This window comes from Falco punctatus (assembly GCF_963210335.1).
Source record: "Falco punctatus genome assembly, chromosome: 2".
NCBI lineage: Eukaryota > Metazoa > Chordata > Aves > Falconiformes > Falconidae > Falco > Falco punctatus.
Window position 1 is genome coordinate 17,704,004 of NC_137581.1, and position 22,671 is coordinate 17,726,674.

At 42.9% G+C, this 22,671-nt stretch overlaps 1 protein-coding gene across 1 annotated transcript in view; it reads right to left on the bottom strand.

The window, feature by feature from the left end:
* Nucleotides 1-9,339, bottom strand: part of GUCY1A2 (guanylate cyclase 1 soluble subunit alpha 2) — a 178,632-nt gene extending 169,293 nt beyond the window's left edge. The window contains exon 1 of the mRNA XM_080377075.1: nt 8,461-9,339. Within this exon, the coding sequence (XP_080233201.1) occupies nt 8,461-8,727 (267 nt within the window). The 5' untranslated portion in view covers nt 8,728-9,339. The remainder of the gene's footprint in view (nt 1-8,460) is intronic.
* Between the last annotated feature and the right edge of the window lie 13,332 nt (nt 9,340-22,671).

Genomic DNA, 22,671 nt, shown 5'->3' on the forward strand with positions numbered 1-22,671 from the left:
TGCTCTTAAAAACTTGAGTGCTTAACATTTTAAACATGGAAGTTGAAGCACTGAAGAGCATAATAGGCTCAGCTAGAAACCACTTTGCTTTTGAAAATTAGAATTTCTTCAAGGAAGTCAGTCGGGTCAGTGGGCTCCTCCAGACTCTTGTGCCCTTGGGACCTGCAGTCTTTCCTAGAGGAATTTGAACTGCTGCATAGGGGAGAGGCAAGCTACTACCACAGATATCAGCCAAATCAGCACTTTGATGTTCAAAGTTCTACATGCTTCAAATTTGTATTGTTCCATCACTAACTCAGCAGATGTGTAAGACTTTAATTGCCAGCTTCACTGCTGGTGGTCGTTCATTAATGAAAAAACATTTCTTTTTTCCTGTTTCAGAACCAATTTCAGTCAAGTCTTTGTGCATAGGTGATCACAGATCTCCAAGCACACATGAGCAGGTGTGCACCTGGCCCATCCAGAAGAAAATAAATGGCAAAACAGTCATGTTCACAACCAGTCTGGTTTTGTTTTTTTTAATATTTACCCCATGATCATGAAAGCAGTGGAAAACTGTTCTTTCCCTGTCATCCTGGTCACCAAAATATTGTTAAAGAGGCCATAAGCAAAGAATCAAGGCTCCAGCTAAAGATAAAACATTTATCAACATTCCAAATGTCAAGAGTGGGGAGAGAAGCATTGAAATTGCTGCAACTAGGGAAAAGCAGAACTGAAAAAGAAAAGGAAGGCTCCTGCGGCATCTGACAATTTTCTAATGATGCAGAAAGGAGGATGGCTTCCTAGCAGGTCCTTGCAGGTCCTGCACAGCCAGGATCCTTCCCTGTCCCCTTCCCAATAGCTGAAGAATGGAATAAAAGGGCACAGACAGAAATCAGAAATGGAGAAGCAGAGTCCCAACATAAATGATCATTTGCAAATTAAAAAAATAATTTTAAGAAATCATCTTTGGGGGCTTAATAGTACTTTTGATAATATAATCAGGAAAAAATATTTTACTCTAGCTTCTGAACCTTTAGGGTGCACTCATTTTTATCTCTGCAACTGTAGAAGCTAAAAATGTTTGGGTTTTTTTCTTTATGAAAACCAGCTTCCTGATTCCAGAAGTTTGTGCTTTAGATAAAAGCACCAATGCCTGCAGACCTCCATGACTACCACCAGATCTGGTATCAAGAGAGGAAGATACGAGACCCCCAGATGCAGAGCAGGATGACTGACAGTTGGAGGCAAACCAAGCTGCCCTACAACAGCTCACAATGAGCAGGACAGGACCAGGCAAGGGTGCAGCACCTGAGCTCAGTACAACCTGGCACTTAAACCTGAGAGGGTTCTGCTTCTCAGTTCATGCAAACTGGAATACTCTTCACAAGAAATACTTGTGCACATCAGAGGAAATGCCTTAATTTAATAAATAATATCAAGACTAAGAATTTTACCCCTTACTATTTCATGTCAATAACAGAGCAAACACTCTGAAAAAATAAAGCAGAGCTAAATAATAATTAGAAATTATAACTCCTGCATCCCTAGCTACCTTTCAACTAGAAGAATCAGAGTCATTACAGATGGAAATTGCCTATTAGATCATCTAGTCTAACTCCTTGACAGTGAAGGATACATATCTCAGGGTGCTATCTGTTATAGTACTGGCTGGGATCACTTTGTTCATCTTTGAATTTCAGCCATGTCTGGAATGGATAGAAGATCTGTGCTATGCTGCAGAAAGAACGTATTCAGTAGTTGAGAATATATAATCGATCATCTACTGCTAATGCTACCTGTTCATCTTTTAATTCAACTCACATCTACTACATGAAATCATTGGTGACACTCTAGCAAACCAATAGGAAATAAAAGGCTTTACACATCAGTCCTTCTCAAGGAATTTCTTCTGCTGGTATAGGAAAAAAAAACCAAAAAACAAAAAAACAAATTCCTCAGTATTACTGGACCTAATTTCCTATGCAAAGCTGCAAAGATGCTTATCCCTTTGAGACCCATAGACAAAACACAGATTTTTTTTGTCTTCAATTTGAAACTTAGCTTAAGACTTAGCAAGCAGACACATCTAGAAAGAATTTGGATATGAGGTGGAACAATTTCTTTTACTCAAAGCATTTTATAATACCCTTTAACATTAGCACAAGGGCAAGAAGGAAGGAAAGGGCTTTTCTTTGTGTTAATATTGTAAGCTTCACCAGGAGTACACTGGACCGCTGCCGAAGTGGTAACTATCTGCTCATGCAGTTGCAAATGAAGGACATTCACCCTCATTTTGATGTAGCCATGACAGCAGACTGCTCCTAGGGGCATATATTGATGATCATAACATTCCCTTCTACTTTACAACCTCCTTATTATTCGCACCTTGACACTCTGGCCAGGGGAGAGGAGATCAGTTTTGTGGGATTAACACTGATGCTGCCACACTCCGGTTTGTCGGCCAGCAGTTCAGATCTGCCTGTCTGCAGGCCTGTTCCCCAGCAGGAATATGCTCTCTGCTTCCAGGCAGCAAAGATGCCTGCAATGAATGAATGTTTCTGAAACACATATTTTTTTCCAAGCACTGTAAGGAAGTCAAGATTTCAGCCTGGAACTACACAAACCTGAAGAAAGCAACTCTTACTAACTCAGTCTAAGCACTAAATGTCAAATACTCAAACTCACCTTAAGTAAAATTTCGTCAAGGTCAATAAAATGCTGCAGGCCCTCTGGCGCAGCTAAACTGATTTTTTTAGCATTTTATTTGCTGAGGCTAAATTCTCTTGCGTGAGATGTTAAACTACCGAACAAGACAAACAAACAAAACCCACCTGATGATCATATTGATAACGTTTTCCAGAATGTTCCTGTTTAAGACACCACAGCTCTGTTCCACATTATGAAATAGCAGATTGTCTGGTCACAGACTGCTCGTCTGACCTTGTGTATAAAAGGCTTTTCTCTTTGTTATGTTGAAAGACACCGGGCAAAAGTCTGATTTTATTACACTTTTAAAAATTAAACCTGTTTGCCTGTTGCAATAAGAAATTAGGAGTTTCTCATGGGATGTGCCTTTCTTCACTATTTTCATGCTTTTTTTTTCACACCCTCATTCCTGAGAAGGACGTTACTCATGTTAAGCTCATATAGCCTGGGCTATTAAGTGAATAAGCTCATCCCACTGCTGATATGGGTGTCATTTGACACTACCTTACTTTATTCAGAAAGACATGTAGAAGTTATTCCTACAACAGTACAGTTTAGATATACCTCATGGATTAATGGGAGTCATAAGGAGCTCAGAATACTTGTGCAAAAGTTTTTCAAAACCTCATGTAAAAATCCATTTGTTACCTCTCCTGCTAGTGGCAACAAATTGCCATTGCTACTAAAAAGAGTAGTTACTCCGTGAGAGTAAGTTGTAGGTTTATGATGGAGTCAGTTTCAATCTGAGCTGCTATATTGCAACTTCTCTGCCAAAACCCACCTCCGCTCACTGGAGGATTCACTTGCCATTAAGCAATTTGAAGTTACAGCAGATCGGTGACATAAGTAATAGCCTACACAGTAGCCTAAATGACTGTCCTTACGTTCACTTTTCTCCCACTGTCAGGAAAAAGGCTGTATTCAAAAAGACAATTCTTAAATTCAAACAATTTGGCAGCAGCTAGTAGCAGCTTCCTAACTTAAGTAGGAAAAAAATGTTCTTACTTTAATGTGTCTTCACCTGGACCTTTAAAGAATAGCAGAGTAATTCTGAATGAACATTAAAGTATATCAGAAGTGATTTTCACTTAATAATGTTCATAGTTTAAGAGATGCATTACATAGGCTATTCAGAGAATGAAATCAAACGGAAATGTAAGTCAGTTTAATGCTGCGTCATGCTGTAATTCTACTTCTAGAAAGATCAGTACAGCGCTTGGGGGTACACAGTCTCCTCCGAATGCATGCCCGGTCATTCTCAGCTCCTTCAGGGTAGTCCAGGCCCCTTAGATGGGAGCAAAGTACTTGACTTTTCAAATCAGGGACAAATTATTTTATTTTTTTTTTCTGATTTTGATTCTATTTTCAGCCTGGTATTGGATACAAGTCAAGACAGAACTGGAGCAAATGTGAAAATTGCTGCGAGGAACTGGAATTCAGTAAGATACTAAATGGCATTTTTAAAGAATAAAACTCTGTCCACTGGTGCCAGGATATCATTCCCATATAGCAGAGCTCTTAAAGGCAGAAAAATATATGTTGATAATGAATAGCATATAGTATCATCATCCCTAGTATAATTAATCAAAATTTCTGTCATTGTGGGTGTAAAAGTCATCCTTTAAAATGGAACACAACAACAAAGCTGGAATCAAAAGAAAAATATATCATTAAATTTGCTTGTGATGTACTTATAATTACTGCGGTTGATTTCTTAAAAACAAGGTCATAAATCAATGTGTCTACTAGGTTCCCAGCATTTTATTATTTATCTCCAAAAAACTGAACCCAGCCCAGTAAGGAGGGCACCTGTTTGTTTTGACAGCAGCTGGATCTAGCCCCAGATTTCTCTGACAGAGTACGTAACTGAAGACCTTTTGATGGTGGTTCAGATGAAGGAGGACAGAAGGGACATCTGCACCCAATCAGGAACATGATTTAGGAACATGTTAGAGGGGATAGGAGCTGCCTACACAATTACGGGCTCGGCTTTGTGGGAAGATCACAGGGATAAAAGGCTGCGAGCAGACAGAGCCAGACATGGGGCAGTAAGTATGGGGCACCGTTAGACCATGATCTCATGAGCTAGAGTCACAAAAGTTGACTGTGTGCGGTGCCCAGGGTTTATTGCACTGAGCAGCTACGTTTGGTCCCACAAAACATCATCGTCACACTCAGTTGCTGAGCACAGCCCTGGCTGGGCACGGTTCCCCTGATGCTTTGGGCTGTGGCGCCTGGCTGTGCCTGGCTGCTGGGGGAGCCTCAATCCTCCTGCTGTCAGTGCTTCTGCTCTCTCAGCAAAATGGTACTTTGCAGAGCAACAGGGCAGCAACTCAATGTGATGCTCAGTAAACGCACGGTTAGTTGAGTGCAGCTGTGACAAAAAGCTGCCTCTCTTCTTGCATCATTGCTGTTCTGCCTCCCTGCCCAGTGCACCCTGCTTCCCTGACCTTCCCCAGCACTCCTTGCTCATGAATACCAACTGTAGGGTACGTATGGAGGTCTGCTTTTCTTCATCACCATATACTTTTCCCCAAAATACACAGCTGTTTTGGTGGGAGGTGAGCCCTATTATCCTTCTAATTCTAGCTGTTAAAAAGAGAGGGTTTGGGGTAAGCAAGCTGCAGATGAACGGTGTCAACCATCCAGGCAAGTTGGGAAACATTCACAGATCCACAGAAACAGAAAATGACCAGGTGTTGACTGAGGATCAGGCCCCAACGTGCTCTACGATAACAACTGCAGAAAAAAATCTCTAAAACAAGTATTTAAGAGAAAAACTGGAAAATCATGTGTGCTGGAAAGTGCTAGAAGCTGCTCTGGGAGCAAGCAGAAGGGGTTGGATTCAAAGCTGCAAAACAAGAATGACTTTTTAATTTTTTCCCCACAGTTCCACAAAAAGTAATATTTGTGCAAAGTCACACTCAGCTAAACTTGAGACCAAGATTACAAGTGATACAAAGTACAGTAACTTCTTTTCACTACATTTTCCTTTAAAATATCTCATATAATTCATTACTGCATTTCACTCTACAGAATCTCGACAGTGTAGTTGCACTAACTCATGAATACACTGCACAGAAGATACTAATATTTTCATACACATTTTTGTGCTACACTTGTAAGACCTAGCCTGCCTGCACAGCCTTCTTGCTGCTCTGCCCCATGGACGTGCCCTCTTGCTCAGCTCCTTCACCCCTCGGATGCGCCTTCCTGCTCAGTTCAGGGCTCTCCACATCCCCAGAGCAGCTCACGGTAGCCCCTGCTACTGCCACATTGAAATATCACCCCAGAGATCTCTCCGCATGCCACAGTAGTATTAAACACACACACAGAATTTTTCCTCAGTGAAAACACACAAAAAATATTTTACTCAGTATTTCATTCCTAGCCATTGCTGAAGGAAAGCACAAGATTAAGGCTAAGTAGAAACATCAGGAACCTGTAGCACCCTTCAACTCTGAAAGTGTACAGCACTGGGATGGCGACAAATTGCTGCTGCATTCACTTGGAAAGGAAAACAGTAAGCTATTGCATGCAATAGATACAGTATAAACATTCACACACACTTGTATGTACGTAAATACATGTTTATATACTTAGCAGAGACTGAAATCAATAGTACCACGGAATGATGATATATCTACATCTACAGTAAAAGTATTAAATCTTTTTGTTCAGAAAGAACATATGTCAATGCACACTTTACACTTGCCTTTTAATTTTACAAATAATGGAAATTAGTCCCATTTGACACTAATTTTATAGGCAAAATACTTTTTTTACTTCTAATTAAAGTTACTTCTGATTTATATTAGATGACATGTGAAAATAAAGTGTTAGACATACGGTAATTTGACTTCTTGCAAAAAGGCACACAGTCAGTATCACAGAACAGATTCTCAGTAAGAAAAGAATGCACCAAAATAACAATGCACCTGAACAGTGATTTGTCAGAGTGAAAAATGGAAAGACAGGGAACCTGATTCTATTTTTATTCCAGGACTATAACAACATTTTTTAGACCTAATCGCATTAGTGTATGCCAAAATGTGTAAGATGGGAGTGAAGCTCTAGTTATGATGCCAAGATAAAAAGGGAAATTTTAAGCAGTATGTATCACATATACATATTTTAAAAGGACACAGTTTTTCAGCAATAAGGGTTGCTATAATTACCTCCCAAAGAAAACATGGAAGCTGTTATTTGGGACATCAAAACCAGGCTGGATGAATTTTTGCATTCTTAAATAAATTTCTCTGAAAGCAGGAAAGAAAGAAGACTGTAAGATCTATCAAAGTTTTCCTCATCTCTTAATTCAAAGAATGTGCTTATTTTGAAAACATATTCAACAATTCATGAAAACTAAAACTGTAATTGTCTTTTATAGCAAGTCAGTTCAGGAGGTAACAGTCAAAGCTGGGAAAATACAAATACTAAGGTTATCTAAAAATACTGCACTGAGCTACTTCAGAATACTTCAAATATTTTAGGTAACACATGCTCTAATTATACTGTTGTATTATTATCAAATTAAATAGCTTTTTTTTTTTTTTTTACTAAAACAAGACAGGTCACCTGAAATATCATCTATTAATATCAGCATTACAAGACCAGATTCCCAGTGGAGAGGGGAAAAATCAATGGGAAAGAAAAGCCTGCACTGAAGCTGGATGGCTATTAGGTACGTGCTGCACTGCTAACTTCTCCCATCAAACAGCTTGTCTACTCCTGCCCAGCCAGTTCAAGAAACATCGAACAGAAAAGAGTATGTGAAAACCGAAGCAAATGGACAACTGATGGTGATGAGATTTGTAAGTAATTTCCAAAGGTGGTTAACAACATGTAAAAAGATGATCCAATGCCACAACAGCAGATACAGCTGTTTTACAGATTAAGACTACCTGTTGCAATTAATGTGGTGTATCTTAACACATTAAAACATCTTGGAGACCAAACAAGCATTCAGTTGCAGCTGAAACCTTAGGAGGAAAACGTAGTGGTGGCCACAGAGGTATTTATAGGAGCATAGCACAATTGTAACAGGCTAGATAAGAACCTTGTATTTTACATGCATCTGCCAGAACTCCTGAACCATTGATTTCAGTCTTACAAAGTGATACCAGCATATGTTATGGGTTCTACCCAAATTCACTCCTTATTTTAGCATACTCAGTGCTTCACTGATTCTCAACTGCAAGTGTAGCTACCCAGATAATCATGTCATGGATTTCAGAGCACACTTAAAAGAAACTTGATCTCTCAGCGCATCTGGGAGGCACAGGAAATCTGTTGCTGAAATATTTCTGAACACAAAGTCGAAACTTTTTTTCTACCCGGTTCAGCACAGAAAAGCCTTGCAAATATTATGAAGTTCATCTCTCCTCTGTGCTGAAGGAAGAATGTGCACACCACGCATCACTAACTAAAGATGTAACTTTCTATAAAAACAATGTTGCTAGAACCAGGTAGTGATAAGCACTTTATGATTTTACGATTTTCCTGTAATTCAGAACGGGACTCGGCGGACATGACCAACCCCTCTACACCGGCAGCGGCACCCGCCTGTGCCTCCCTACCCGGCTTCCAGCACCGGGCTGCAGCGGTCTTTGCTCCGGCAGGCTGGCGGGGCTGGCAGCCCGCAGCCGGGGCGGGCGCGGCGGGGCAGGGGCTCCGGCGGCCCCGGGGACCCGGGGGGAGGTCGGGGGCACGGCGGGAGCCGCCGGAGCGCAGCGGGGCGGCGCGGGGGGCCGGGGCGGCGCGGGCACTCACCGCGGGGGCGGTCAGGCGGCGGATGCTCTCGCCCAGCGAGTCCAGGTTGACCCGCCGGCGCCGCGGAGCGCGGCGCGCCCCGGAGCTGGCCGCGGCGACAGCGGCGGCGGCGGCGGCGAAGGGGGTGTCGGCGGGGCCGGGGGGGCTGCGGCTGCCGTTCCAGCAGAGGCGGGACAAGGGACACTCGCCCTCCTCCTCGGGGCTGGTCTCCGGGCAGTCCGAGCCCAGCGAGCTGAAGGACTCCGAGGAGATCTTGCGTCGGGACATGGTGCCGCGGGGCGGCGGCGGCCGGGCTCAGCGCGGGGCGGCGGGCAGCCGCGGTGGGCAGCGCCGAGCCGGGCGGCCGCGGGGGCGGCCGCCTCGCATGGCCGCGGGTGCCCCTGGGCGAGAGGCAGCGGCGGAGGCGCCGCGCCGGGGCCGGCGCAGCTCTCGCCGCTGCCCGGCTCCGCGCTTCGCCGCGCTCGGCCGGGGAGCGCGGGTGCTGCGCGGCGCCGCGCCGGGAGGCTTTAAAGCGGCGGCGGCGGCGGCGGCGGCTGCCCTCCTCTGCCTCGGCCGCCCGCCCTCGCTCTCCCCTCCCCCGGCTCCCTCGCTGCTCCGCGGGAATCACGTGTTGTTTGGAGCCCTTTCCCCCTCCTCCTCCTCCTCCCGCTTCCCCCCGCCCCGCTCGCCGCCCGTCGCGCTCGGCCCCGTTCGCCGCCGGCCGGCTCCGCTCCCCCGCGCCGGGGGATGCTGCCGCCCCCCCCCCGCGGCCCCCGGCGGCCGGCAGCACCGGCGGGGCGGGCCCACGGCCGCAGCCGGCCCGCAGCCCCGCGCTCCCGCACCCGGCTGCCGAGAGGGCGGGCAGGGCGGTCCGCTCCCCCGCCCGCGCTTTGGAGCCAGGCGAAGGGCGAGCGGGGCAACGGGCCGGTGGCTCCGCACGGCTCCGCCGGGAGCGGCCGTGCCCGCGCCGGGGCGGGGGGCGACCGGGCCCCCCCGAGTGCGGCCGCCCCGGCCCCGCGCCGCCGGCAGCCCGCGCCGTGCTGGACAGCTCCCTGCGGCGGGCGCGCCTCGCTCCCCGGCGGCACCTACCGCCGCCCAACCGCCCGGAGCGGCAGCCGCGGGGAGGCCGGGAGGGAGCCTTTCCCAGCCGTGGGAAGGGTACTTGCTGCCGCCGGTTTCCAGAGGCAGAGGCTCTCCTCGTCTCTGGGCGGGCGCTTCTCCCGCTAACGATGCGAGCCGTGTCCGAAAGGGGAGAGGAGCTGAATCCATTCCCCTCCAGCACCCTGTGCTACGGCCTTGGGAGAGGGGAGGGGGGTGGAGGACACAAAGCAGCTTGGATGCAGGATGACACCCTTAAGGACAATGCCAGGTCTCCATCCCACCTTTCCCAACCCATGCAGTCGGCTGAAAGACACTTTGCAAATTTCACGGCAATAGTGCTAACCCCACCAAGTCCTTCCTGGGAGAAAAGCTCCAGGGAAATGTGATCTCAGCTGTAGCGGCTCGTCCTACCATCAAGGAAGACAGCTTGTCAGTACTTTATCCTCTTTCAAACAAAACTTATTTTAAAAGGCAACGATTTCAAGATCATTTTTACTCTACCTTTCCTCTGTATTATGACATATGCTTTACAACCTTATCCTGTTAAACGTTTGAGTGCAGCCTAAACAAGAATCCACTGAAGAGACCGGGAGGATTTCCACAGGTATGAAGGAGCTTTTGCGCATGGCCCTAGGCAGCAGCACGAGCTGTCTGCTCTTGGAAGGGGCCCGGGTCTGTGGCCCAGCATGCTGCTTTTAACTAGGGCATGACAGCCCTTGCCCAGGGCATTGCTTTCAGTGTTGTCATCCCTGTTTCTCTTGACACACCCAGTTTCTATTTCTTTTCTTTTTTTCTTTTTTTTTTTTTCCCTATAGAAATATATATGGACTAAGAGAAGCAATGTGTCTCCTTTTGTGTTGCCATAATTTTTAAATTTCTGGGGCTTGAAAGGGTGTATAATAAAGGCAGCATGATCCATACCACCTTCTATTGCCTTATTAAATATTACACTTGGGATGCACAGACTTTCTCTCTCCAGTCACGGTGATGTGCTCAGCAGCCCTAGGATTCAAATCAGACATGACTTCACCTGAAAGTTAATTCACACATGAACTTCCTGACCCATTGTCCTCTTCTGTCTTTCCTCCTGTAGGGAATAACAATATTCATCAGTACCTACACGGAGAGAGATGAGACAGTTACTCTGCCTTTTCCTTCTTCCCCCTAAAGAAATTCTCATTTTAATAGGTTATTTGGGGGCTGCTGCACAAGCCCCTGCCTGCCCTCAGGCCAAGCTCCTGCGCTGAGGGGATGCAGGAATTAAGGGATCTGGAAAGTGCCCTTTGATGCTAAACACAGTCCCGGAGCACAGGGTACTCTGTGTTAAGATGTTAACTCTTTTCATGTGCTTCAGTTTCCATTAAACTTACTTCCTTCTCATAGACTGTATCGTACAGTCTTCAGTGAACAAAATTCCTCTGGTTTCCTGGCTGATGCAGTGGCAGTGACAACTGGGTAAGTGTTGAAAATACATATTGATAAGCCTAAATTGCTAAAATACCGAAGTGTCACCTGGTTCCATGTGCAGTACTTCAGCTGTAGGGTAAGCAACTTGCTTGTATGCATATTTGCATTTTATTCAGCACTAGGGAAAAGTGGTTTCAAGATGACAAAACTGACACTTTTTAAGTCTTCGGTTTCCTCTTTTTCTTGAAGTTTAAAGTATCGCTTCCCAATGCAACTTACTATTAGCATTTGGCAGCACTCTTAAGTTACCCTCGCAGCATTAAAAATTACTTTCCTCATGCCTCTTATGGACATTTTTCTTTTATGTTTCTAATGTGGTGACCCTGAAATGGGAAGGGAAATTCTTTTCTTCGGTGACTATTCCTGAGGTCAAGATTATTATAACTGAATGCAGTTATATACCAAACCCACTCTTGTCAAGAATGTAAAAGACATTTTCCTTCAGCATGTAGATAAAGAAGTTCACCGCTTAGAGTAAAAAATACAATTAGGGCTTCAAGTCTGCTGTTGCTCCATCTGAAGCACCTCTTTGGGTAAACCCAGATGCAGTGTTGCTATTCACTGGCTATTCTGCTCAGCTACAACCTTTAAAACTTGATGCTGGTCCTGGAGGTGAGCCTGATGAGCCAACAAGTCATTCAGTCCCTGGCTAATTATTCTCATTTTAGTCCTCCAGATCGAGATACAACCTTGGCAAAAGCTGAATACCACAGAGGGTTACTTCATCTGACAGTCAAATGCCTTTGACAGCACATATAGACAATTACAGCGCATAAGAAAACAAATGTTCTTCTTTAAACATGTCTCATCAGCCCAAATTTGCAGTTGGCACATTATTGGATGAGTAACAGAAGTGTCTGTAAAATGTATAAGGTTCACCAAAATAGTGCCTATGTAACTTTTCTACCATACAACAATAGTGTGCAATGTATATGTCCCGTGTATTGCAGAGAAAAATATGAATATTTTGAAGTCTTTTACAATCTCTGATTTCTCTTCTAAGAAAATTATATTGAAATGCACAAATGTCTTGCAAATTATTATCTGATTTCAAATTCTTGTCTTGCTGCTAGTAAGCAAAACTCACAATACCGAGTTCACCCCTGACAGACAATGCATGGTCTTTAATTTCCATTGATTACAATGTGTTACCTTATTGTTATTTATTCATTATTTTTATCTATTTTTTATTAACTAAGCATTTCTCATCAGACATTATATGCTGGAGTTTTGATGTTATTATTTTTAATTAAAACTGCTGTTTTTCCACAGTTCACAGAGCCTTGGAAGATTAAAATAACAAAACCAGCTTCATCATAGTGCATTGCATTGTCCTATCTGCATTTGCTGATAAAATGTTAGTTGCAGAGCTGCTGGAAGAAACATTTGAATTAATCTCACTTAGGGAGTAATCGCATATATCACATACATCACGTATATATTTCATATCATTTTACCTATTACATTATATGAGGTTTATAATGATCTTTTTATAGTACTGCTGAACCTATAAGTACTTAATTTTCCTTTAATAGAAAAGGACTGTTGTCCCGGGATCAATGTCTCCCACAGAGAAAGTAAACATCTGTTTTACAAAGCATTTCTAAAGCAGCAGGAGACCATTATCCTGTGACAACATTCTATTACAATTACTTTATTGCAGTCAGGCAAAATGAGTGATGTGTAGCAAATTTATTCTTTTTTCACGTTCTGCCAAACCTTCCTGTTCTTTATCCAATGACTTCCATCTGGAGTATTGCCTAGAAGGACGGCTGGGACATTCTGCCATTTGTCATTAATGATCTGTTGAATTACGAATGACTTAAAGAACAATTTTATGTTTCAACTACTCAAAAATAAAGTTTATGTGCAGGACACAGCAGATTCACATTGGCCAAAGTTGATGTTCTAGTAACTGGGTTATGTTTGAATCCATCACGTTGCATGGTATGTTACTGAAGAAATAATGAATCTATTTTGCACTGTGATATCACTTGTTATATGATGAATCATATAGCAGATTAAGACAGCAGAATCCATTTCTTAACGATCATAAAATGTCTTTAATCTTTGACTCTCAGCACACTTTTAAGAGTTTTGGTTTTGTGGATTAGAAAAGCAAAGCACCGGTGACTGATACCGTGAGTCTCACACTACATAGCAGATCAATAGCAGAATCAGGAATCCCTTGTTGCCTAATCTAACTTCCAGACAACTTTATTCAGAATCAATTGGCTTGAAACATGAATGGCCAACTATTCAGATCTATTTGTAATTTCAGGGATTTCACTATACTGGCTTGGCAAAGAAGGATCAAAACAAGATGTCAAGGCTGTGAAGGGTGATGTATTATATTGACATCATCACTATTTCACAAAAAAAAAATGGTGGAGGAACCTGCTGAAGGAATAGTAATCAAAAAAAAAAAAAAAGAATGCCCAAATAACAGTGCTTTGACTTAGATGGTTAGGTCAAACTGAGACTGAAAATCTCACGGAGAACTTACAGCATATAGCTTTAACTAACTGGCTAAAAGGAACACACAGTTGGCTAAATGTTCAGACTTAAAAATTCATAAATTGTAAAAGAAAAAAATACAGCACAGCACTCAAACCCTCTTATTTCCATTTTGCTTGCACAGAGAGACAGATTTCCTGAATTCAACACTGGGTTAAGTAAGTTGAACCTTTTCTTAATCAGCACTTCACCTGTGCCCTGAGTATTTTACCCTGAACGAGCAGGTAACAGAGGTCTCACGAGTTCTGCCTCAGAGTTACCTAAAAACCCCATCCAAATTCATTTAAGACACCAAAACAAGAAGATGATGATGGGCATCTTATATGGCCTAGGGCTACCTCACCCCAGCACTCTTTGCAGCTTAGTCAAGCCACTAGAAATAGTGGCCAATAGAAAAACAATAGAAAACCAATAGAAAACCAGCTCCCTACAGAAGCCACTTTGTTTTCACTCTTGAAACCATATTTATCCCAGATAGACTTCCTGATATAAGCTGGTTTTGTAAGGATATTGATGTCATCAGTCAGGCTAATCCAAAGAAAATACAATGGCAGCTACATAGGAGATTAAAGCCAATTTGCTTTCAAGCATCCTCTGTATTGTAGCGGGGGTTCAAAGAGACATTTTTTCTAGACTTCTGGAGCAGCTCCCTGCACTTTTCATACACCATGAGAACCCAAGACAGCAAGGGCTTTATGAGCTTCTTCTGTCCTAGACAGAGGCTGAATTAAACCAGGAAGCCCACATTTTCTGCAGCGGCTGCTAGGACTGCCTCATCTCCTGAGGGAAGGCAGAGCTGATGCCCCTGAGGCAGCGTGCCCCTGGCCCAGTGCTCAGGCTTGCTTGTAGAAATAGCCCTTGGTGGTCTCTCACCCTGCAGGTAATAGCTTCCAGGCAGCCCTCTGGGGTTCACTGGGCTGGGAATAGGCCAGGAAAGGACAGAGCAGCTCTGGAAGCAAAGGCAAGGAGCTAGCAGGTGACTCCTGGGAAAAGTAGGGTAGTCACAAAGTACAGACCAGGTTTTACCAGGTGTCCTGGTTTCAGCTGGGACAGAGTTAATTTTCTTCTCAGTAGTTAGTACAGTGCTGTGTTGTGAGAACATGTTGACAGCACACTGATGTTTTTAGTTGTTCCTGGGTGATGTTTATAATAATCAAGGACCTTTTGGTTCCTCAGGCCCTACAAGCCAGAGGGCTGGAGGGGCACGGGACATTGGGAGGGGACACAGCCAGGACAGCTGACCCAAGCTGGCCAAAGAGGTATTCCATACCATATGACATCATGCTGAGTATATAAACTGGGGGAAGAAGAAGGAAGGGGGGGACATGTGGCATTACGGCGTTTGTCTTCCCGAGTAACCGTCACCCATGATGGAGCCCTGCTCTCCTGGGGGTGGCTGAGCACCTGCCCGCCCAGGGAAGTGGGGAATGAATTCCTTGCTTTGCTTTGCTTGCGTGCGCGGCTTTTGCTTTACCTATTAAATTGTTCTTATCTCAAACCTCGAGTTTTACATCCCTTTCCGATTCTCCTCTGGGTGAGGGGGAGTGAGCAGGTGTCTGCGTGGTGCTTGGTTGCTGGCCAGGGTTAAACCACGACACCAGGTTTGAACCTGACCTGATGGAGGAGCCGTTTGCCCAGGTGAGCAGTGCTGCCCAGCACCTGGGAGGTGACCAGCCTGCAGCAGAGCTTGGATGAGGAGGGTCTTCTGGACTACCTCATCCAGGGCCCGGCTGGGAGCGTGACAGCAGTATCTACCAAAGGAAGGCAAGCCAGTGTATGAAGTACATAGTGTTTTACTGCATCTTCTTCAGTGTCGTTTAAGCGAACTGGTCCTTTCCACAAGCATTACACTTTTATTACAGTTCATCTCTTCACAAACTGACACCTTCTACCAGATGTAGAAGAAATTTTAAATTTCCAAAATATAAATCTTTGTCATTAACGTACTCTTACCAACTGGCCTAAGACTAACTCACACTGGCATCTTGTCTGATTAGATTATCTTTTTCTTTTTTATCTTAATGACAGAAAATCCCACAATATTTTACCCAGTCTTGTTTAGAAGCAAGACCTCATATCATATAATGAATGGGAACACTTCCTCTTGGAAGTTTCTTTGCATCCTATAATGGATGAACTGATTAACAAATTGTCTGCAATGACTTGCTCCCATGAAGTACAAAAAGGAATAAAGAGGTTTTACTTCCATAAAATTTCAGCAACAAGGGAGAAAGAGAGAGAGAGGATGTGCTCATACCTACAGATGTAGATACTAAGAAACTATTAAGATGGTACCTGAGCAATTAGAAAATACCTACAATATCTACAGGATATAATTCACTGAACACAGAGTCAGACAAAATGTTGTCCAAATGAAAGATCCTATTGAGCTTCTAGAAAAAAATCTATTGCAATGAAATCTACTCTGTTTTACACAGAGATGGCAAATGATCCTGTTGGGAAAGCAATTTCTGCAAGCAGGAAAATGTAATGGACATAGCTCCTTACAATGCTGGTAAAACTGTCCTGGCCTCTTTCACTAGATGTATCTTCAAAGTGAACTTCAGACTGTCTGCTTAGTAGTGCACAGCAGTTTTAAGTACTAAGTAGTATTCAGGAACCTTTCCAGATGTTCAACTATGTAACCCACTGATGATGTGACTACTTATGTAAAAAGAATCCTAATATTCTAGAGAAGTTTTTACAAGAGTTGTAAAATATGGTGATTTAAGTTTTAGCATCAGTTCAGAATCCACTTTTCTGTTCCTTCCATTCTTCTTTTGTGTCTTTAGTCCTTGAAAACTTAGTTGTTCTTTTTACCTCACTCTTCACTTTCATTTGGCTCCTTAGAGCAAGGCTACAGGTAAATACCAGGATAAATTACTTTCCTGTCATTTAGTTCCTGTCAGTTTGTTTTGGTGAAGGGATACAACTTTCAAATATGAGCACTTGTACTACTCAGAGCGCTTGTACTACTCAGAGCACTGTCACTCTTGCTGATGTTACTTAGGATCAGGATACCACAATTTCATATTCTGAGGTTTCTTGTGTTCTTTGTGAAACTGATCCTAAGTTCCTGGAGGAATATTTCTATGCAGAGAGTAGCATGAATGCTAGTGGGAAAGCTATGCATTGGGAGTGCTTAAATATATTTTATAATGGAACACAACTGGAAACAAATATATACATGTCTGTGTGTGAATGTTCTGCTAAGGGGAGGGAACAAGCAAGCCAAAAAAGGAAAATATAGGGAAAAAAGCCCAATGCTTTTCTCTATGATAAACTCCTAATTGATACTCAAGTCCTCTTTCATGTTTACATATTTTATGCAAAAAAGTTCTGACAATAGTAAGTTACTGTGAGGGACTCACATATCTGGGAGGGTGGGGGGTGGGAAATACAATGTGTTTGCCATAACATCCATATTTCACTTCTGTAGCATGTTTCATTCCAAACTTCTTAAGGTTTCTTGCAAGCAATACAGAGCAAATGTCTGTAATGTGAATAAGCATGAACAAACAATCACAATTTCATGGTAACTTTAAAAACATTGTGGGCCAAATCCAGTAGTTCTTATTCCTACTGATACTGGCTGAGTTGCTCAGCACCTCACAGGAAGTCCTCAGGACTTCTCTGAATCAGGCCTTGGCTAAATCAGTCTCAAAATCTTTTACAAGAAAAAAAAATCCACAAGCAAGGTACATACTGCTATAATAGGAATTAAACTGCTTCTAGCAATGCAAAAATAGATTCTAGCTGCCAACATTTGCTTCTAAAGGAAAACATTTTTAAAAATGGTCTCTTTAGATAAATAAAACAGATGTGCAAAGTATTCTTACAGAAAGATACCATTAAGAGCCTGAAACAATGGAAATGAGGCTTAAGAGAATAGTATTTAACATTTTGCAATTAAAGCAAATAGGTAAACCAGTTTTTTGGAATATTTATCTTACAAAGGCAAAGTAAATCTAAACTCTCACTGCAGTGGTGCAGCCAAGTGCCTGGTTTGAAAAGTGAGTGAACATTGCAGTTCAGGTCACTAGTAAAGTTTTCTATAAAATCAGTTTTTCATTTTATTCTTCAATAATAAGATTTAGCTAAAGCCAAACCACAGAAGTGAAAAACACCTTCTGTAAAACAATGAGAATTTGATTCTAAAAAGGTGAAAGTGCTAATATAGTTGGTTTGAACTATTTTTAGTACTAATCTGTTCACAAAACAAAGCTCTTGTAAAATACCATGCCCTGTTTTTACCATGAAGTGAAAAGTATGCTTGCTGTATCATCTCAAATTGACCACACTGTTTTTAATTCATGTATTTGGTTTGCGTTCAGATAGTGTTATATTTTCCATCTGGTGACAATAGTTAAATGGTTTACATGAGGCAACATGAACAAGGTGTCAAAAATGTTAAAAAGTGATTTCTTTGTTGGTTGGATACAAATGCAATGCAATGGAAATGCATTACAGCGAAAAGCAACAGGTTGTAACATTGAAAACATCCATACTACCTCAAATGCTGGACACTTCCCCAGACTTTGAGAAGCACCTTGAACTCACTACAGGTGAAAAGTAGGAAGAAGTTCATGGCATTGCAGTGTTAACCTATGCAGTTTATCATATAGCAGATGCATAAAAATCAAGAACCTGAGTTGTTCTAAAACTAGCATAACCAAGTTCCTTAATAAACAACGTAAAGAAATCTGGGAATAAGTAATAGGTTTGTGCTACTGTCTGTAGTAGCCTCCTCCCTCCCCACTGCTGCCAGTAACTCTTAAACATGTCAAGTTTCAAAATTCTTTGTTTTCTTCTTTCCCATCCTCTCCTGCTCTGTTCCACTCCACCTTACTTATACAAAAAAGTCAACATATATCTCGTTAAACATTGAAACCAGCAACACTCAGTTCAAGCAGACTTGTATCAGATATGTAGAACAGAAGCAAAAGCTCTTTTCCTATTAGGTAGGCAAGTGTACCATTTATTATTAAGCAAAGAATTTCATTCTAATCTGAACGCTTGAGACATATCTGGGAAGAGAAGAAATTTCAGGGTAATTGGGTTTTAAATAGTGTCAAAGGTCCTGTGAGGGGTCTCTGCACTGAGCAAAGTTTCAGCTTTGGTAGAACAGAAATACAGGTGTTAGACACTGGCAGAGAGACAGATTTGATGTTAGAAGCAGTAAATTAGAAATGGACAGGTAAAAGATTCAAATATAGATATATGACTTTTCAAAGGAGAAAGTTCTGCAAATTAAAACTTGCCAATCTCAAGTTAACGTCTCACGTCTTCTTTGGATTTTTTGGAAGATACCAGATTCTGACTTCACATGAAACAAGAAGCCACTCCAAGGACATCTCTACTTCCTGTAAACAGCCCATCATTGTGTGTGGGCCTGACCAGAAGATGAGTAGCTGTTTATAATTCCATATTAAGAAATTTAGCAGTATAAAACTTAACTTTGCTAGCAAATTCTGCGAAAGAACTGGGTCACAGTAAACTTCAATCAACATTACAACTCATACACTCTTCCTTAATTTTCCTAGACTTAAAAAGAGAATTTGACTTAGAAAGGGCCACAAGATTTGTGTTCTTCATTTCTTCCTTTGAAATCTTTTGGGTTCTTTTACTATTGATGAGAGAGCAATGTGCATAATGCATGCATAGGACTCTACATGGAAGACGACACTAATAATAGAATTTTATTATTTTAGAGGACTGGAATTTATGAGGTTTGAGTGCTTTTTTTCTGGGTAAGAAAATGAAGATGACTAACAGAAGGGAAATCAGGCTCTACTGGGAACAGCTGAACCATAAACATGAAAGCAACAAGATTTTAAAAGATGAGGTGATAAACATCTTAAAGCTATGGAGGTTTTGCATAATCTTGGTGGAAATGAGAAGAGCAACAAGCCACTATGCTTGCAAGAAAAAAAGTCAGAGGCAGCAGTATTCCTCTTCAGTCCTGGAGAAGTGAGTAGAGTTGGTGGAAAGAGCAGGTCCCACTCCCAAAATATCAGGGAGTTATTTGCTCACCTCAACATCACAGCCCAGGGCTGGGGATACAGTTTGGAGCTGGGTCTCAGCAGGAGAAAGTAGAGTTGTTCCTGCTTTCTTGAGCGTCCTAGGACGCAAGCTTGTCCATGCCTACCCCAGCACCTTCCAGCTTCCCACTCAGCACCCCTACAGGTGCTGCAGCCCCCAGATGTCCTGCTGGATGCTTCACACTGCCAGGTTCAGTGCAGAAGAGAGAAAGATGGGATATAATGTGGGTCTGGAGGACGTAGGGAAAACATCAGGATTTCTGCCCACCCCTGCTCAGCAGCTTCTCTGCACCTTTGTGGCTATCAGATGGTTTCACACCCTGTACGTTGTATGCCTCTCTGAGGGGGGCTGCCCAGCCAGTGTGACATCCACAGCCTTCATGTCTGTATAGGATCCTATAGTGATAACATTACTAATGTTGACAGAAAAGGAGGTCTCCTTTTCAGACTTCACCTTTCCTTGTGAGAAGAGAAAGAATTTGAAAGTTACATTAGTAAAACGTCCCTGTGCTGACTGGGGAGCCACAGCTGTGGCACATCCTGGTTATCCTATGAAATACATTCCCCCTAAATCCTCTTCCTTCTGCTGTGTCCTCTTCTGCCTCTTATTTAGCACACAGACAAGAGTCCTCAGCAGAGAGGAAAAGGACAGCACAAAGCACAATGTGGCTCATACTCATAGAGTTTAAAGCATACGTCCCCTCTAAGCAGAGAGCAGCTAAAATCTAGGTCCAGAGTCAATGGCCAGGAGTTTTAGCGAGGCCAGCATGTAACCTCATCAGCCAGCTCAGCAAAGGGGAAATGAAGAAATGCACCCAAACTATAGCTACTGTAGAAACACAAGAGTAAAATGTGATGTTCCACAATTGAGAATATTGGCATTATCGAGAAAACACCAAGCAGCCTTTCCCTGGAATACATTTGTCTGAATGCAGTACACGTAGTGTAAGGTACAGGACTCATTCAGTTTCTGAGCAGTTTAATGTTTTATTTTACAGTGCATATTTCCATCCCTCCTGACTCTGAAAATAACCTTGAAACCTGACCAACAAAGGAGTTCTGAGAGTTATGAACTCACCTGCTTTCCATTACTCCTACTGGCACACTACCTTCAAAGTCTTAATAGTATTTTAAGGACTTGAATTAATTATTTCGTTTAATATAACTTTAGGAAATAAAATAAGAAAGGACTAGAAACTGCTTCAAAGAAAAGGAAGAGACATAGAAAGACAGAGAAGAGAAAAAAACAGAAAATGAAGATACAAATGCCAAGATGAAATAGGCAGAAAGAGAGCAGTCCTTCGTGTGAGCATAATGCCTCAAAACCACCCATTACTATGATGTAAGGGTCTGAGCTAATAACAAGTAAAGATAAAATCTAAACAACCATTAATTCATTTAGCCAAAAGCAAAAAAACCCTGCAATGTAGACATTTATCCTTCAGCTGGTACGTTCACTGATCTTTACAGTCAATGCACAGAAATAGGCACTTCGAGGGGCGGGGGGGTGGGGGGTGGCGGGGAGCGGATTTTAATCCTAAAATAGATGCCTACAAATAGGTCAAGTGAATCACTTCTTGAAAATACCTACTTCTCTCGATCAACTCTGGAAGGAGCCTAAGGTGACTTGTTTCATTGTAAATGTGTATACCATAGATAGGTGTCATTAGATGAGATGATTCCACCCCCAACCACTACGCAAAGACAAGATCCTTCTCTTCATCTTCATATGCATCCCTCATGAACATAGTGGGATCTCCTCTGTAGATTCTTGTTGCAGCTCACACACTAGATTACGGTCCCCCCCACCCAATTAGATTGTATTAAGTATGTTTATCAGGTAATACAAAGTTATATTTACTGCAGTCAGATACTAAGTTAGAACCTCAAAAAATCCGTGTAATGCCTGAGAAGATGTTATAATCAATGCAAATATAACTTCCCAAGACTCCATAATTCACCTGTAATGAGTTTAATATAAGCACTACAAACACACAGAATCATCGTGGTCGATAAGGTGGAAGGATAAGGTTTGGGACACAATCATATTTAAAATCTCTGTGTAGGTGAGAACAATGACATTTTGTAAGAATACCAAATATCTGACCATTGGTAGGTGTTGCATTTTGACAGCAACACTCAAATACAGAGACTGATGAACCGTAGAAAAGGGAAGGCTGCAGGGGTGCTCCCACCCTGGGCTACAGTTTGTGTTTATTGAAGTGTTGGGTCCTCAAAGCAGCAGCTCTGCTGTTTTCTAGTTCTAACAACTACAAGAGGGGGAAAAAAATCATGTCCAAATCCTACTAATAATTGGTAAGGACAATATTGTCCATTGTTTAAAGCAGATCAGTAACTGTTTTGAGGCTGGTTTGTCATTAAATAATAAATGGTGGTAAACAGCATCTCTGGAGCAAAATATCACCATCACCAGCTTCACCAGCCTGGGGTCCACACAGGTTGTTTTGGAAAGGTCAGTGTGCCACAGCCAGCTACCAGGAGAAGCTTTTCTGCTCCCTCCTTCTGATTTCACATGCTTTGAAAGGACACAGCACAAGTTCCTTCCTGTGGTGAAAAGGAACTCATGAGGAGCCTGAGACCTCCACATCATGTTGCTGCTGCTGCCCCTTGCAGTTGCCTAAGGCAGGTGGGCAAGAGGATGGTTAGCTACTGGGAGATGCACTTGGCCAGACTCCTTCTGTGGTGCATGTACTGGGGACAGTGGGGACAGACAGCTGAGGAAGGGATAGCCCCCAGCTTTGTGACCTCCACCACAGCCTGGCAAGCCAGGTCATTCCTCAGTGTCCTGTCATCTTCCTCTTCTCTCAGGGGGCTCCACAAAGCTCTCTGAAGTGAGGATGCTCTTTGCTAGGTTTTCCCCTAGGCTGAGAAAGATCTATTCACTTTTTATCCTAGTGATGCAGGCTATATCACGTAATATCAGGTAAGGGTACAAGCAAAGGACCAGCAGACAAAGGGAAAAAAGGGTGCTCCTTTCCCTTTCTTCAGCACAGGTAGATGCCAGCTGCTGAGCCGAGGTGCTGCATCAGGGAACAGCCCTTATCCTTGGTTCACATTAACCTTCCTTCCAGCTATTTCCCTTCAC